The 15,150-nt window shown below is 37.7% G+C and overlaps 1 protein-coding gene across 1 annotated transcript; it reads right to left on the minus strand.

The window, feature by feature from the left end:
• Positions 1–6,083: 6,083 nt before the first annotated feature.
• LOC122278656 (protein FAR1-RELATED SEQUENCE 5-like) lies at positions 6,084–9,467 on the minus strand. Its single transcript, XM_043088840.1, has 3 exons — positions 9,219–9,467; positions 7,883–7,957; positions 6,084–7,778 (listed from the first exon to the last, which is right to left on the minus strand). The coding sequence occupies exons 1-3, from the start codon at positions 9,465–9,467 to the stop codon at positions 6,084–6,086; spliced, it is 2,019 nt and encodes a 672-aa protein (XP_042944774.1).
• Between the last annotated feature and the right edge of the window lie 5,683 nt (positions 9,468–15,150).

Raw genomic sequence — 15,150 nt, forward strand, 5'->3', positions numbered from 1 at the left:
CTGCACCTAATATGTGTCTAGCAGTATGAGTAATTAGCAGTGGAAGCTAACAAATATTTGTATTAGAATAAAATACATTCCAACATACATTTCATAGTAACATTACATAGTTCTTATATAACAAACCACCTATTTAAAAAATAGAAATCGTTGTTTTCAATGTAAACCTTTTGTACCGAAATCACTAGCCCCCACCAGCAAGAAGGCACTTTCCCTCACCTCCAAGATTATTAGTATCTCATTCAAGGTCGTTGACTTTTCTCTACCAAACAATGGGAATTCACACCATCTTTAAGCATTTCAAAGTGGACAGAAGAATTTCATTGGAATAATATCACATCCCAACTTGGGGTCGTGACGTGTGTTTTGAAAAGGTTTTCTTTGTAAAGTTCGTACTTTGCATTTCTACAAACTTCATTATTTTCTAATTCTAAACCCATTGCTAAACCTATTATACAATTTGACACACATTAACCAAGATAACCGTGAAGCCCCTAGATTATGGACGGACTCTTAAGCATCGGAACTTGCAACCAAGGTTACTTGTCCAGTTCATGACAATTAAAGATGCAATACACCTAGCATACATATAACAAATATATTTCATAAATTGAAAATAATAGATGTTTAAGTTACAGCATAAGTCCAAAAAAGTTATAACCATAAAAGTACTGGGGACAGAGCTCCCTAAATATATGCAAAAATTAAGGTAACTACCAGGCTAATCCATCAAGTAGCTCGCTTAACTCGATCAAGGACGTCATAATACTATCGATAAAATTAAAATGGAGCATCGAAGTGAGAAGCTCCGTGTCATTGACTCACTCGAAAATGAGTAGCACAAATATTATCCCAAGTGCAGGAGGATATCGTGTAATAATTAGGAATAAAATTTCTAAATCGTCTCCTCGGAAAAATTTGTTTAAGTTCAAACTCGTATAAAATGGTGAAAAGTTCACAAACAAAAGTAGTGATATGTACAATGAATGAAAGAGTGCAATGAAAATAAAAAGGGCACTAGTCATAGACTAGATTCATGTTTTCTGATTTTTGAGTGTCGAAATGGAATGTAAAAGACTAATAAATTGAAATTAACAATTAAAAAAATCAACTAAGCTAAACAATCATCATTAATTAACGTAAAAATTAAATAATAAGATTGAAATTATTTAAGTCCTAATTAACCTTTAATCAATCTAAGATGCAATTTTAATACATATTTAATTGAAGTTTGAATAAACAAGAAAAATAACTAATATAAAATAAAATAAACAGCAAATAAAATGTCCAAACTTTTAAACAAAAAATATCAGGAATACACCATAAATTTCAAATTGAAATTAAATAAAATGTAGAAAATAAAAAAAGCAAGCCAGATGAATTGTGATAGAGATAGAAAATAGTGAAAGAGGCTAGACTGTAGTAATAATTACCCTTCAAAGAACTCTTCAATGATATTACAGTTCCTCAATGAAAAAAAAAAGAATCAATAATGTCCCTCAGCTAGCGTGCGGCGCTGAATTGCCCAAATACATAAAATCCGTGCGGTGCTGAAATGCCCCAAAAGAAAATATAATCCTTGCGGCGTTGAATGAATGCGAGAAAATATAATTTGCCATCCCCCTGGTCAAAGCCCCAATACCAATATTCCCTTTTTACCCGTGCGGCGTGAATTGTCTTCCAAAACGAAAATAATGCGGCGTGAATGAACTGGGCTCTCCAATAAAAACCCTTTTTCCCGTGCGGCGTGCCCACTTTCTCAAGAAAAATGATACGTGCAACCGGCCTGGCGTCCCCGCCGCGGCCACGCGGCCACGTGGAAAAATAGAACGACGTCGTTCTGTACCCCTAACCCTAAATCCTTTCCGGTTTCGCACCTTCCCCCATTTCATTCGAAATTTCCCCCCTTCGTCTCCCCCCTTCGTCTCCCCCCTTTCCTAGGTTTCCCCCGTCCCCCCTTCGTCTCCCCCCTTAACCTCCCCCCTTTCCGAAATCGAGCGGCCGAGAACCCCTCCCTTTACTTCTTTTTGGCTTCCCTTGCATGCTCCATCGATCTTATTCTCCCAAATCGACCGGCCTAGACCACCCCCCCATTTCATGCTTCGTCTCCCCCCCTTCACCTCCCCCCTTCACCTCCCGGTTTCCCCCTTCCCCCCTTCGATCTTACTCTCCGAAATCAACCGACCGGCCGACCCCCTCCCTTTCCTTTTTTGTTGGTTTCCCCCTTCCATCTTCCTCTCCAAAATCGGCATGGAAACCCCCACCTTCCTCTCCGAAATCGACCGACCCCCTTCCATGATTCCCCCCATTTTCGTGCTTTAAAATTGGTAGATCTATGATTTTGTAACATTCCCAAAAAAACCCTAACCACCGAAACCCAACCCCGCGGCTTGACAGATACTGGTGTAACCCTAACCCTAACCACCATGTACAGCGGAGGTAAGTCGGTCACTTTTCGGGTTTGTTTTGGTTTTACTTTCCAGAATACATTTTATTTAGAAATTAAATTTGATGTTTCTGTTTCTGATGGATTAGATGATTAAACATACAGTTACGCAATAAAATCTATTGCGATTGACAACTGGGTTAGGTATGCTTTCTGGTACCTATTAGGTTATTCGTATTTTTGTGGGATTGACAACTGGGTTAGGTTATGATTTGGTTTGTTGCTGCTTTAGACGTTTTTAGGCGAATGGTATGACTTTCTGTTTGACACTTGACAGATAGCAACTCTCTATGCAAACTGGGAGAAGTTGCACGGATTAGAGGAATTGGATGGGGTTGGGCTGTGCTGTAATCTGTAATCTGGCTGTGCATGTGTGCAAAATTTTATATATTTGACCTTGTTAGGCATTTTACTACTAGAAATCAATTATCTCAGTGTCATTAAATTTTTTTTTGTCTCATATAAACACTAACCACCAGAAGCAATAAAGGTAGAAAAATTGGAGATTTGTAATACTACTAAAAGTCTGGTGGTATTGTTGGATGATCGATCTTTAGAAGTTACTTGAACTGTTAAATGTGTAAAAGCTTGTTAATGACTCATATTGTTCTCCTCCTGCATGTGGTATTTAAAAAACTGTGTTAATGACTCAATCAAAAGCTTGTTATTTCCATCAACAATATGAGGTTTGATGAAGTCATGACTCTTTGCGTGGCAAATGAAATTGGGGCATCGGCATAACTGATAGCTCTTGAGCCCAAAATTGTTGAGGTAAGGACTCGCACAAGCTTGACAGTAGGAATAAAGCTTTTAGAAATTGCATTTCAAACTTTGGGTTGATAATTAATTCAGATTTATTATATCCTTTACTACTACTGATCTAGTTATTTTGTTTCACCTTAGAATGTCATCATCATCATCAACAACGTTTTCTCCATCATTTTCTAAACGCACAATGGGTCAAACATTGTGCTTTTGCAAGGTCGAGGCCACACTAAAATTCTCAAACACTACAAGGAATCCAAGACGACCCTTCTTAGGATGTCCAAACTACAACTCAGAGTTGAGTAAATTCTTAGAATGTTAATGAATTTTTTTTTCTATTAATGATTAATATGTTGTCATTTAACATATTAATGGATATGTCACAAATGATCAGGGATTACCATATTGCAAATTTTTCAAATGGGTAGATGGTAATGAAGAGAATGAGCTCGAACTTCGAGAAAAAGCCAATGAACTAGAACGGAAAGAGAAAGAACTGGAGAGGAAAGATAAAGAACTCGAGAAGAGACTCGAGTATCTCGAAAAAAGGGAGGCTGAGCTTGGTAAGAAATCGGATGACATTGAGAAAAGAGAGCTGCTGGTTGCAAATTTAAATGAGGAGGTCCGGAAGAAGGAGTTGGTGCTTGTGCTTCGTGAGGCCAAAATATCCCGTTCACAAACACTACTGCGGGTTTATTGGGCATTTGCAGTCTTTGTTGCATGTTATAGATTAGCATCTAATTAATTTCTAGCTAGTGTTAGAAAACCTTTTGTAAGATCTTATTTTTCTGGTGGTATTCAAGCTGTGCTGTTTGTTGTTGCTATATGTAGATATGTATCATCAAATATGCTATAGTAAGGTGGAGTTGGATGTATGCTGTTTGTTGGATATGTATCATCATATATGCTGTTTGTTGTTGGTGTTGTTCTATTGGACTCGGTCTGGATGTAGTAGACTTGATTTGGAAACCCAGTTATTGCTATATGATGATGCTGTTTTTGTATTGAAAACTCTTATGTGTTAGTTGTTCTATTGCTCTTTGAAATGGTGTTTCTATATGTACATGGTAATTAGACCAATCTGGATGCTTAGGTAGATGTGCAATCACGGCAACAACATGTGGACTAAACACCAAATGCAGAAAATTAATGTATGGACGTTCACGTTTAACAAATCACCAAAGTGCACCATAAGGATGCACATCATTCGGACGTCCTTCACTATCGTCCTGCATGTCCTACACGCAAATCGTCTACCCTGCACATGGTCTGGTTTGGCCATCAAACAACATGTGAGTATAACATCCTGCATCATTAAGAATGACCATGAAATCCAGGGGATTTTCCTAACATCCTGCACATTGTACATATAGAAACGTACATAAATGATTTGCTCACATCGTGTATAACTTCCTGCACATATGGTCTTATGTCCTGCACATATGGTCTTAAATTAATTTAAATTCCACAAAATCGCCAATAAATTCATTTACTCCAAACATAAATTGCTGTAAAAAAAATTATACATTCATTCCGATCATAAAATCCACAAAATCGCCAAAAATAAATTTCTTAAAAAAAATAATACATTCATTCCGAAAATATTGTCCTAGATCCACCAAAAATTTTTTTGGTAAATCCAGAAAATTACATTAAAGTCCACAAAATCATCTATTGCTCTCGTGATCCATCCATCTCATATCCATCAATCCCATAGTGCAACGGTTGCGATCCAACCAACTAAAATTGCATCTATAAATAATAAATCCAAGTTAAATGGCATATTGCATTTAATAGCATTAATATATCAATATAAATTCCTTATCCACTTACACTTTCTTGACTCTGAACCACTGTTTCTCGGACCTGAGTTCCACTTGGGTCAAAAGGTGTGCTTCCTGGAACGGCCTGGTGAGAAAATAAACACCAATGTCACCCAGCCATATCATTAGTAGTAACTAAATCTGTTAGTAATTGATTCTTTATACCTGCACATGTCTAGCAAATGATATATCCATCTCTGAATCGCCAAATAAAGATCTTTTTGTGCCCAAGATGGGTAAATCTCCACCATGTTGCTAATAATCAAATAAAAAATTAGAAAACACAATTATCTTTGCATTGGAAAACAAACAAAATTAGCATTCCTTTACGTAGAAAATAAATACACACCTCTTTCCTTTTAATACTTTCTTGAGCTTTCTTTGCTTTCGCTTTAACTTTCCGCATATCCTTCTCCATCCTGGATGCTCTCCTTAGAGATGGAGGTCTACCTTTCCCACGCACAACATGTGGACTGCGTATTTGCCCAGAACCCCCAATGGTACTTGTGCCCCCTGCCGATATTGGAACATTGGACCCCGTTTGAGTCATGGATGGGAATTCTTGGTTGGCACGATACAAGTCAATCATTGCAAATAACTTAGCTTTTGCGTCCTGAGTATGCTCTTTCGTACCCGCGGCAAGAGTAATCATCTGATAACAGATATTCAACAACTCTGAATATCTATTAGAATCTGCCCGTTGTTCCCCTGCATCAAAGCTACTGTGGATCAACGTGTATCGCCTCCTGATATCCTTTCTCCATCGATCTAAAATGTACATATCTGGCAAAATTGAAATCTCGTGCAATCTGAAAACGGACAAAAGATGCCTACATAATATACCCCTCATCTGGAATAATCCACAAGAACACTGAGCAGATGAATCTTTTTCACAAACCTCCACATAATACATAACCAGCTTAGCGAAGTCTCCTATATGGATTTCATCCTTTACCATATAGGTCTTTACTGCACCACCATCCTGGCATAACTTAGGATTCATATCAATCATGCCGGTCACTTGCTGTTGTACTTCTTTGAATTTAGAATTAGTGTACAAATCTTGAAACATTTTTGTCAATTGGAGATTTAGATATGCAGGGGATTGTGACACTAAATGAGTGGAAGTCCGCAGCATTTTCATTCTCAATTTTTTTTTTTAATGCGTTATCAAACTGATCGACAAACTCCTTCAAGTTCGTCTTAGCATGAACATACCCATCAAAAAAGGCATTCATGCTCTCGCTCCGCTGCGTTGTACTCATTCCGGCCCAAAAGCAGTCTTTTAAGAATGCTGGTACCCAATGCTCACGCTCTACGTATAGACTTTGCAACCACGCATTCTCATGCAAATTGTACATGGTAATTAACTGAGCCCAAGCCGTCTCAAACTCCTCAACACTTTGGCTCTCATACACACATTTCATCAATGAATTTTTCATCCCAATTTTGTAAGAAGCATAGGAGCTAAGCTTCTCGGGGACTTTCTTCAGTATATGCCACAAACAAAATCTATGTCGGGTATTTGGGAAAACAATTGCTATTGCATTTTTCATCGCCCGATCTTGGTCAGTGATTATAGCTTTGGGAGCTATACCATCCATACACTGCAGCCAAGTTTGGAATAACCACACAAAGGTCTCTGTATCCTCACTAGAAATCAAACCGGCTCCCAACAGAATTGATTGCCCATGGTGGTTCACACCAACAAATGGTGCAAACGGCATCCCATATCTATTCGTCAGATATGTGGTATCGAATGTCACCACATCACCGAAATATTGGTAGGCTGCTCTACTTCGAGGATCTGCCCAAAAGATATTCTTTAACCTCCCGTCATCATCTAAATCCATCAATGCAAAAAAATCAGGATTTTTGTATTGCATCCTACAAAAATACTCTTGAAGTGCACCAGCACCACCTGCGCCAAGTCTTAGATGTCTTGCCTTGTCGATATAATTACGACAATCCTTCTCCAAAAATGGAAGGTTCTCAAACCCGCCCGCGCCAACCACTAAAGAGTTAAAGCTTTTGTTCATTCGGACACCAGCCATATCATTTGTATCTAGAACTCTTTTTACGGCATCACTTACTTCTCTATTACATCGAAAAAACCTTGATTTTTTGGGACTAAGACCGTGGTTATGGATATTATGAACCGTAGTCAACCGAAGTTTTCCATCACATTTCAGGGCATTAATTTTTGCCTTACATTCGGTCTTTCCTGTCGGACGTGGGTTGGCGACATTGACAGTTCTATTACGGGCCTTACCACCACGAGCACAAGCAAGGGTGACATACCTAACTGTGCCGTCTTCATCCCTCTCGGTCCTTTTTGTCATCACACCAAACCCGCACTTCTTAGCATAAGATTTATAATAATTCACTAAATCTTCATGCGTATTAAACTCCATCCCCTTATTTGGCTCCTCAATCATATCATCACCATCATTTTCAACATTATGAGATGTCCCAGCATTGCAATCCTTGTTTCCTTCTGCATTAGGTATATCCTCATTACGTCCACATAGTCCATCAGTTTCCCCACCACCGGCACTGTTAGAATCTGACCCAACTAGTTCCCCTGCAGTGGAGCTGGTGGTATTCTCAAGAGGAGTTGGAGCCATGTTATGGGGAAATGGGTAAGTAGCATGGATGGGATCAAATCCCGGTGACCACGCAGACACTTGACTAGAAAGACCATGCATGTAATTTGGGATGCTTGGACAAGTTGATGGTATGTCCTAACAAGATAATAGAACCAAGTTATTGTTGTATTCTTAGCATAAATAGGTAACTCAACACATTCCAATCTAGTTATTTTGATATAGTAAATGATATAACTTACCTCTGAATATCTATTTGAGCTACATGGTGTTATTGTAGATGGTTGTTCTTTCCCTTCTCCCATGCTGAGAGGGAGCTAAATGCAAATACTGGATTTGAAAAGTAAAACAGCACCAACACGGTACAAAAACATCCAATCAAATAAATCACGATCAATAAAATCCAATGGGTTGTGAAGAATGGAATTATGACTAGGACGATACAAATTAAAAATAAATAATGCAATTACAATGGGTCCACAAGATGTAAATAAAATTATGTGATTCTCGCTACCCGAATATTGTTTCCTGGAGATTTTAATGTGTATAAATTTTAAACCAACTCAAAATGTTTTTTAAAGCAAGACAAAATGTTTTTTAAAAAAGACAAAATGTTTTTTAAGCACCAATTCGAAACTTGGAAACATAGGAATGGGGTAGCAGTCAACATATACATTTTTCCTATTAAATATACATAAAAATTACACATTTTTATGTTATAATACACATGACAATTTGACCAAAAACCAACATACAAAATATCAATGAATTGCTTTGTTTCTCTCTGTTTGATTATTTTAGTAGTGTCACCCAGACAAGAAAAGCATTTGCCATCATGATATACCAACCAACAAAACTAAAGAAATGAATAAAAGTTAGATAATTCATTGTGTTAAATTACTAGTTTTAAGCATCCTTGCATGCTCCACTCCTGACTCCTAGCCATTATTTTATTTCTTAAGGTCTCTAAAATTCTTGAATGTGGTCGGCCAGTGCTCGAACATTGGCACCTGGAGATTTTCCAACTGAAAATATTTTTTAAAGCGCCACAAATTGTTTTTTAAGCACCAATTCAAAACGGAGAAACATAGGAATGGGTAGCAGTCGAGATTTTCCAACTGAAAAAATTTTTTAAAGCGCCACAAATTGTTTTTTAAGCACCAATTCAAAACGGGGAAACATAGGAATGGGTAGCAGTCAACATATCAACTACATTCATTTTTTCTAATCATTTTTGTTCTAATAAATATTCATTCCAGTACAGCCAACTGGGTTTGGTTGGGACGAAAACTGAAAACCTCAACATCCAAGAGTCATTTGTGCCATTTTATCAGATCTAGCTGCTGGATCATAAATACTTCAAAAGATAATGAAAAATGATATCTTTATACCTTAACTAGAAACCCAAACCAGACGGCGAGAAGACAAGTTCTTGTACGACGAAATCTGAAACCCAGTTATACTACCCACAACAATCGGACAACCAGGCACGAAAATACAAACTTCCGTTGCTGATAGAAATGCCGACCTCCTTCTCTAATACAATGCCGACCTCAACAACCAAGAAATGAGGCAAACCACGCTCGGCTCGGCAACCAGAATGCAACCCAGCTCAACCGACTGCAACAACCAAGAGCAAGACCCACAGCTCGAGGAAGACGCAGACCCGGCTCGAGGAAGACGAAGACCCAGCTTGAGGAAGACAACGACCCAGCTTGAGGAAGACAAAGACCCAGCTCGCGGAAAAGAAAATAAACCCAGCTCGCGGAAAACGAAAGAAAATAATACGCAGCTCAAAATCTCATTTCCGAGGACGCGCTTCTCCATCGTTTTTTTTTTTCTTTTTTTTTTTTTTTTTTTTTTTTTAAGTCAACTGGCGTGGCAGTAGCCACGTCATCCGGGGACTCGCCGGGGCCGCAACCCCGGTGGTACGTAGAAGAACTGCTTTCTCAAAATGCAAAGAATCCCTTCACCCTTTCCTATGCGGCGTGAAATGCCCAATAAAGCAAGTAAGGCCTAGCGTGTAACATTTAATAACTCCTCACTTTCATTTTTTTTAACTATTGTATGTAAAGATAAATAAAATAAAATAAGAAGAATAAAATATTTAAAAAAATATGTGTTATACATATAGAGAAAAATTTCTCAATTAAATCACAAGTTTTAAAATTAAGCATAAATCATGCTATTAACTAATTTAAATCACAACTCGAATTTATTCATCTTAACACTTTTTTCATATAAAACCAATAATAATGTAATAAAATAAATAAAATATATTGGTTCTAAAGGTATAAAGTATGTAATATTTTAGCTCAATCACACATCCCAACTAGCGTTTTGCTAATCCTTAAGCAAAATAGTAAAAATTAGTTGAGATGAACATTGCATAAAGATCGAAATTCAAACAAAAGCAATCAAACATAATTATGTTCTTACAAAAGGTGATCCATGACTACTCAACCCTAGGAGCTATACCCACCAAGACTGTCTCAACAATCCTTCACATAGAATTGGGGAAAATGTCTCAGAGCCCAGATGTGTATGTAGCTACAAGGTTGTGTATTCCTCATTACTAGCCATGATTTGTCAACATTAAGATTAATCATTGTTGATTCTAACTACCTCAAAGTTCAAGAGACTAGCAGTTTTCACGCCAACTCTATTTAAAGGTTGAACACTCAAACCCCAAAGTTAGGGTAACTATTTCTAGCCCTTTACTTAGGAAAGTTCACTAAGTTGCATTTATTTTGTTCTTTTTTTTTTCTCGATTCTTTTTTAATATATTTTTTTCTTTCATTTTTTCTTAGCATGGGTCGGTAGTCCTACAGTTTACTTCTCTTGTGTTAAATCAGTGGACAGTAAATGATGAATACTACAGGTGTAAACATGTGCAAAGTGTCCTTTAAACCTTCGTTCTATATAAATCTTACCAAGTCTCATCTCAATAAGTATAGCAGCTCGGTCTTTCAAACCATATATCAACAAAATATGATGCATCAGAAATCATGCTCTATGCTTAGGCTTGAAAATAAATCTTCACAAAATAATTCTGCTCAACTACCCACCAAGGTGCTCATATTTCACAAACTACTAGAAATAAAGTCTGTCAATCATATATGTATCAAAGCACATCATATTAATGCAATTTTTTTTTTAAAATCTGCGCACACACGCTACCCCCCAACTAGTGAGATACATGGTCCTCAATGAATCGAATGAAAGAAAACAAAGTGCACAAGAACAAGTAAGCAACACAGACAACCAATCATGTGATATAAAATGAAAGCAAAACAACAAATATAAATAACAGATAAAGTGCAATTAAAGAAAGCCGTAAAGGGAAGAAATAAATAAATAAAGAAATAAATAAAAATTAGAATAAAAAAACTTCCCTGGGGTCTTGCATAAGCAAGATCTCTTTGTTTGGATCAAAGGCAGTCATAAACGGCTTTAGACGTTGTTCATTGACAGTGAAGCTATTGCTATTCTTCGGATTGACAATATCTACCGCCCCATGAGAATAAACCTCCTTTACAATGTACGGCCCACTCCATTCGGATTTTAGCTTCCGGGAAAAAGATGTAGTCTAGAATTATAGATGAGCACTTTCTGATCAGGGACAAGATGTTTATCATGGATCTTTTTGTCATGTACAACCTTCATTCACTCCTTTGCCAAGTGAGAATTTTCATAGGCCTTCCTCCTTGTTTCATCAAGCTCTGAAATCTGCAACTTTCTTAAATCTTTGGCAGTATCAAGTGAAAAGTTAATTTGCTCAATAGCCCATAAAGCACGATACTGAATCTCAACTAGTAAATGACAAGCCCGACCATAAATCAATCTATAAGGTGACATCTCTAAGTTAGTTTTGAATGCAGTCCTATAAGCCCAGAGAGTATCAACCAGTTTTTCAGACCAGTCCTTCTGAGTGGGATGGACTGTTTTTTCAAGAATAAGTTTCATCTTTCTATTGGCCAACTCAGCTTGACCATTAGTCTGGGGGTGATATGGAGTAGAGACTTTGTGGGTCACTCCATATTTCTGCATAAGTTTTTGAAAATGTTTGTTACAAAAATGTGAACCCCCAATCACTAATAACCACCTTGGGCATGCCAAAATGTGCAAACAATTTTTTCAAGAAACGGATGACAACCTTATGATCATTTGTTTTACAAGGTATGACCTCTACCCATTTTGAAACATAATCCACAGCAACTAAAATATAAGAATTCTCAAATGAATTTGGGAATGGTCCCATAAAGTCAATATCCCAACAATCAAATATCTTAAGTGTAAGAATAGGAGAAAAGGGCATCATGTTACGTGCTGTGATATTTTCAAGTTTCTGATAAGGCTCACATGTCTTGCAAAAAGACTCTACATCTCTAAAAATAGTGGGCGTCCACTTTGCAAAATTTTAGCAACAGTTTTCTTATCTGCAAAATGGCTTCCACAAGCCTCAAAATGACGTACCAATTGATTAGCACAATACTTAAAAATATAAGGAATGTCGAAGTAATAAAATCTTACCTCTGCAAGGAACTTACACTTGCCATGACCTGTCCAATTCTCCGGCATCCGATCAGTGACAAGGTAATTCACAATGTCTGTGAACCATGGAGTATGCGACATTGCAAAAAGATGCTCATCAAGAAAATCTTCATTCAAGGGAGGAATGGATGTAGACACATCAGGTAGCTGCAGTAGTGACAGGTGATCGGCTACCACATTCTCGACTCCCTTTTTATCCCAAATAGTGATGTCAAATTCTTGGAGTAAAAGGATCCAACGAATCAACCTGGGTTTAGCATTATTCTTTGCCAACAAATACTTAAGAGCAAAATGGTTAGTAAAAATGATAACATGAGACCCACTAATGTAGGAACGAAATTTATCTAAGGCAAACACAACAGCTAATAACTCATTCTCGGTGGTGGTATAATTTTTCTGTGCATCATTTAAAGTACAACTTGTATAATAAATGACCGAAGGCTTATTGTCCACTCTTTAGCCAAGAATGGCACTAAGAGCGAAATCACTAGCGTCAGTCATAATCTTAAACAGCAAGTTCCATCGAGGAGTTTGTATAATAGGTGCAACTGTTAAGTGTTCCTTCAGGGTCTCAAAAGCATGCTGGCACTCATCAGTCCAAACAAAAGTAGTATCATTTTGCAACAAAGTATACAATGGTTTTGCAATACTACTAAAGCTTTTAATGAAATGCCAATAGAAGCCAGCGTAACCAAGAAAAGAACAAATATCCTTCATTGTCTTAGGAATAGGCAGTTGAGATATTAATTCTATCTTGGCCCTGTCAACCTCTATTCTGCGTTCAGAAACTAAATGTCCAAGTACCAAACCACTAGTGACCATAAACTGACATTTCTCCCAATTCAACAATAAATTCTTCTCCTCACATCTTTTCAACACAGCAGCAAGATTTTTTGAGCAGACATCAAAAGATTTACCAAACACAGAAAAATGATCCATAAAAACCTCACACGTCATCAAGCATATCAGAAAAAATGCTTATCATATAGCGCTGAAAAGTAGCGATTGCATTACATAAACTAAATGACATTCTTCTAAAAGTAAAAGTACTAAAGGGGCAAGTGAAGGTGGTCTTTTCTTGATCCTCTGGTGCTATGGAAATTTGATAATAACTAGAGAAACCATCCACAAAGTATTAAAAACCATTACCAGCTACTTTTTCTAAAATCTGATCTAGGAAAGGTAATGGGAAGTGACTTTTTAGATTGACCGAATTCAACTTTTGGTAGTCAATACACATTCTCCAGTCTGTTATCTTCCTCGTCGGGATCAATTCACCATTAGCATTTTCCATAACAATTAAACCATATTTTTTTAGACTACCTGTGTCGGACTTACCCACTTGCTGTCGGAGATAGGATAGATGATGCCCACAGCTAACAATTTCAGCACTTCATTCTTCACCACCTCCTTCATGGTTGTATTCAACATCCGCTGTGCATCACGAACTGGTGTCGCATCTCCTTCCAGAAAAATGTTGTGGGTACAAATTGAAGGGTCAATACCTTTGATGTCTACAATAGTCCAGCCTATCGCTCCTCAATGATATCTCATCATTGTTAATAATTCTACTTCCTGTTTCGAAGTAAGCTGAGAAGAAATGACCACCAGAAATGTATCCTCAATTGGGCCTAGAAAAATATACTTCAAGTTCTTGGGTAGTGGCTTCAACTCTAATATTGGGATTTCTTCTTTTGATGACTTCATAGCTCCTGGTAAATGAAGAACTTCAAAGATTGGCCTACGCCAATTACTCGTGTAACTCACATCTGATAACTGAAGAGACCTAGTTATCTCTGTCAACTGCCCATCTGATTCTTTCAACTCTAATGACGTAGGAATTGTCTCAACAAGAACCTCGGATTGCTCAAGAAAGCTATCCTCAGATGCACTTTTGGAATCAAATACTGATAACAACTTCGAAACGTCAAAATCATACAACATATCAACAACATACATGTCTAAATCGTCACATCCACTGAGCATCTTGCAAGCGTTGAACACATTCATCTCCAATTTCATATTCCCAAAAGTGAGTTTCAGTACTCCGTTTCGACAATTGATAAGTGCATTGGAGGTAGTAAGGAATAGGTGTCCAAGGATGACAGGTGCATGGTGAATGTGGAGACTGGTTGTTACATGTCAAGAACTACAAAATCCACTGGGTGATAAAATTTGTCCACCTAGACTAGCACATCTTCAATTATACCCCTCGACACTTTAACTGATTTGTCAGCCAACTGTAGCATGATGGAGGTCTTTTTTAGCTCACCCAATCCCAACTGCTCATACACTAAGAATGGTAGCAAGTTCATACTACTCCCTAGATCAAGTAGAGCTCTCCCAATGCGTGACTCACCAATCATAATAGAAATGTGGGGAGAGCTGGGATGTCCAAAATTCTGAGAAGTCTTATTCAATATCAGTGCACTAACTTACTCTATTAGGAAGGCTTTCTTCTTCACATTCAGCTTCCTTTTCACTGTGTATAAGTCCTTTAAAAATTTTGCATACGAGGGCACTTGTTGTATGGTATCCAAGAATGGAATATTAATCTTTACTTACTTGAAAATCTCCTTAATCTCAGTGTGATATTTGTTCTTTTGGCCAGCTGCCAATCTCTGAGGATAGGGAACCACAGGTTGGTACCCCCTACTAGTTTCAACCTCTCCACTCATAGGCTTCTTTGACTCTAGCCTCACTTCCTTTAGCTTTCTCAGCTTCATCAGTCTCTGTTATATCTGCGAAGATGTGGAGACCAGCCAGGCTGATCATTTCTCCATGAGAAATTTGGGTGATTCCTCCACTCCGGATTATATGTGTTGGAAAAGGGCTGATTTCGTGCTCTATTAACTCAGTTAGCTGATTACATCTGCTTAGACCCACTTTCCTGAAATACTGGCATAATCGGGTAGTTCTAGGTCTTATGGTTCGAATTAGCGCATATAGAGCATGC

Source organism: Carya illinoinensis, chromosome 10 (genome assembly GCF_018687715.1).
Source record: "Carya illinoinensis cultivar Pawnee chromosome 10, C.illinoinensisPawnee_v1, whole genome shotgun sequence".
Classification (NCBI taxonomy): Eukaryota; Viridiplantae; Streptophyta; class Magnoliopsida; order Fagales; family Juglandaceae; genus Carya; species Carya illinoinensis.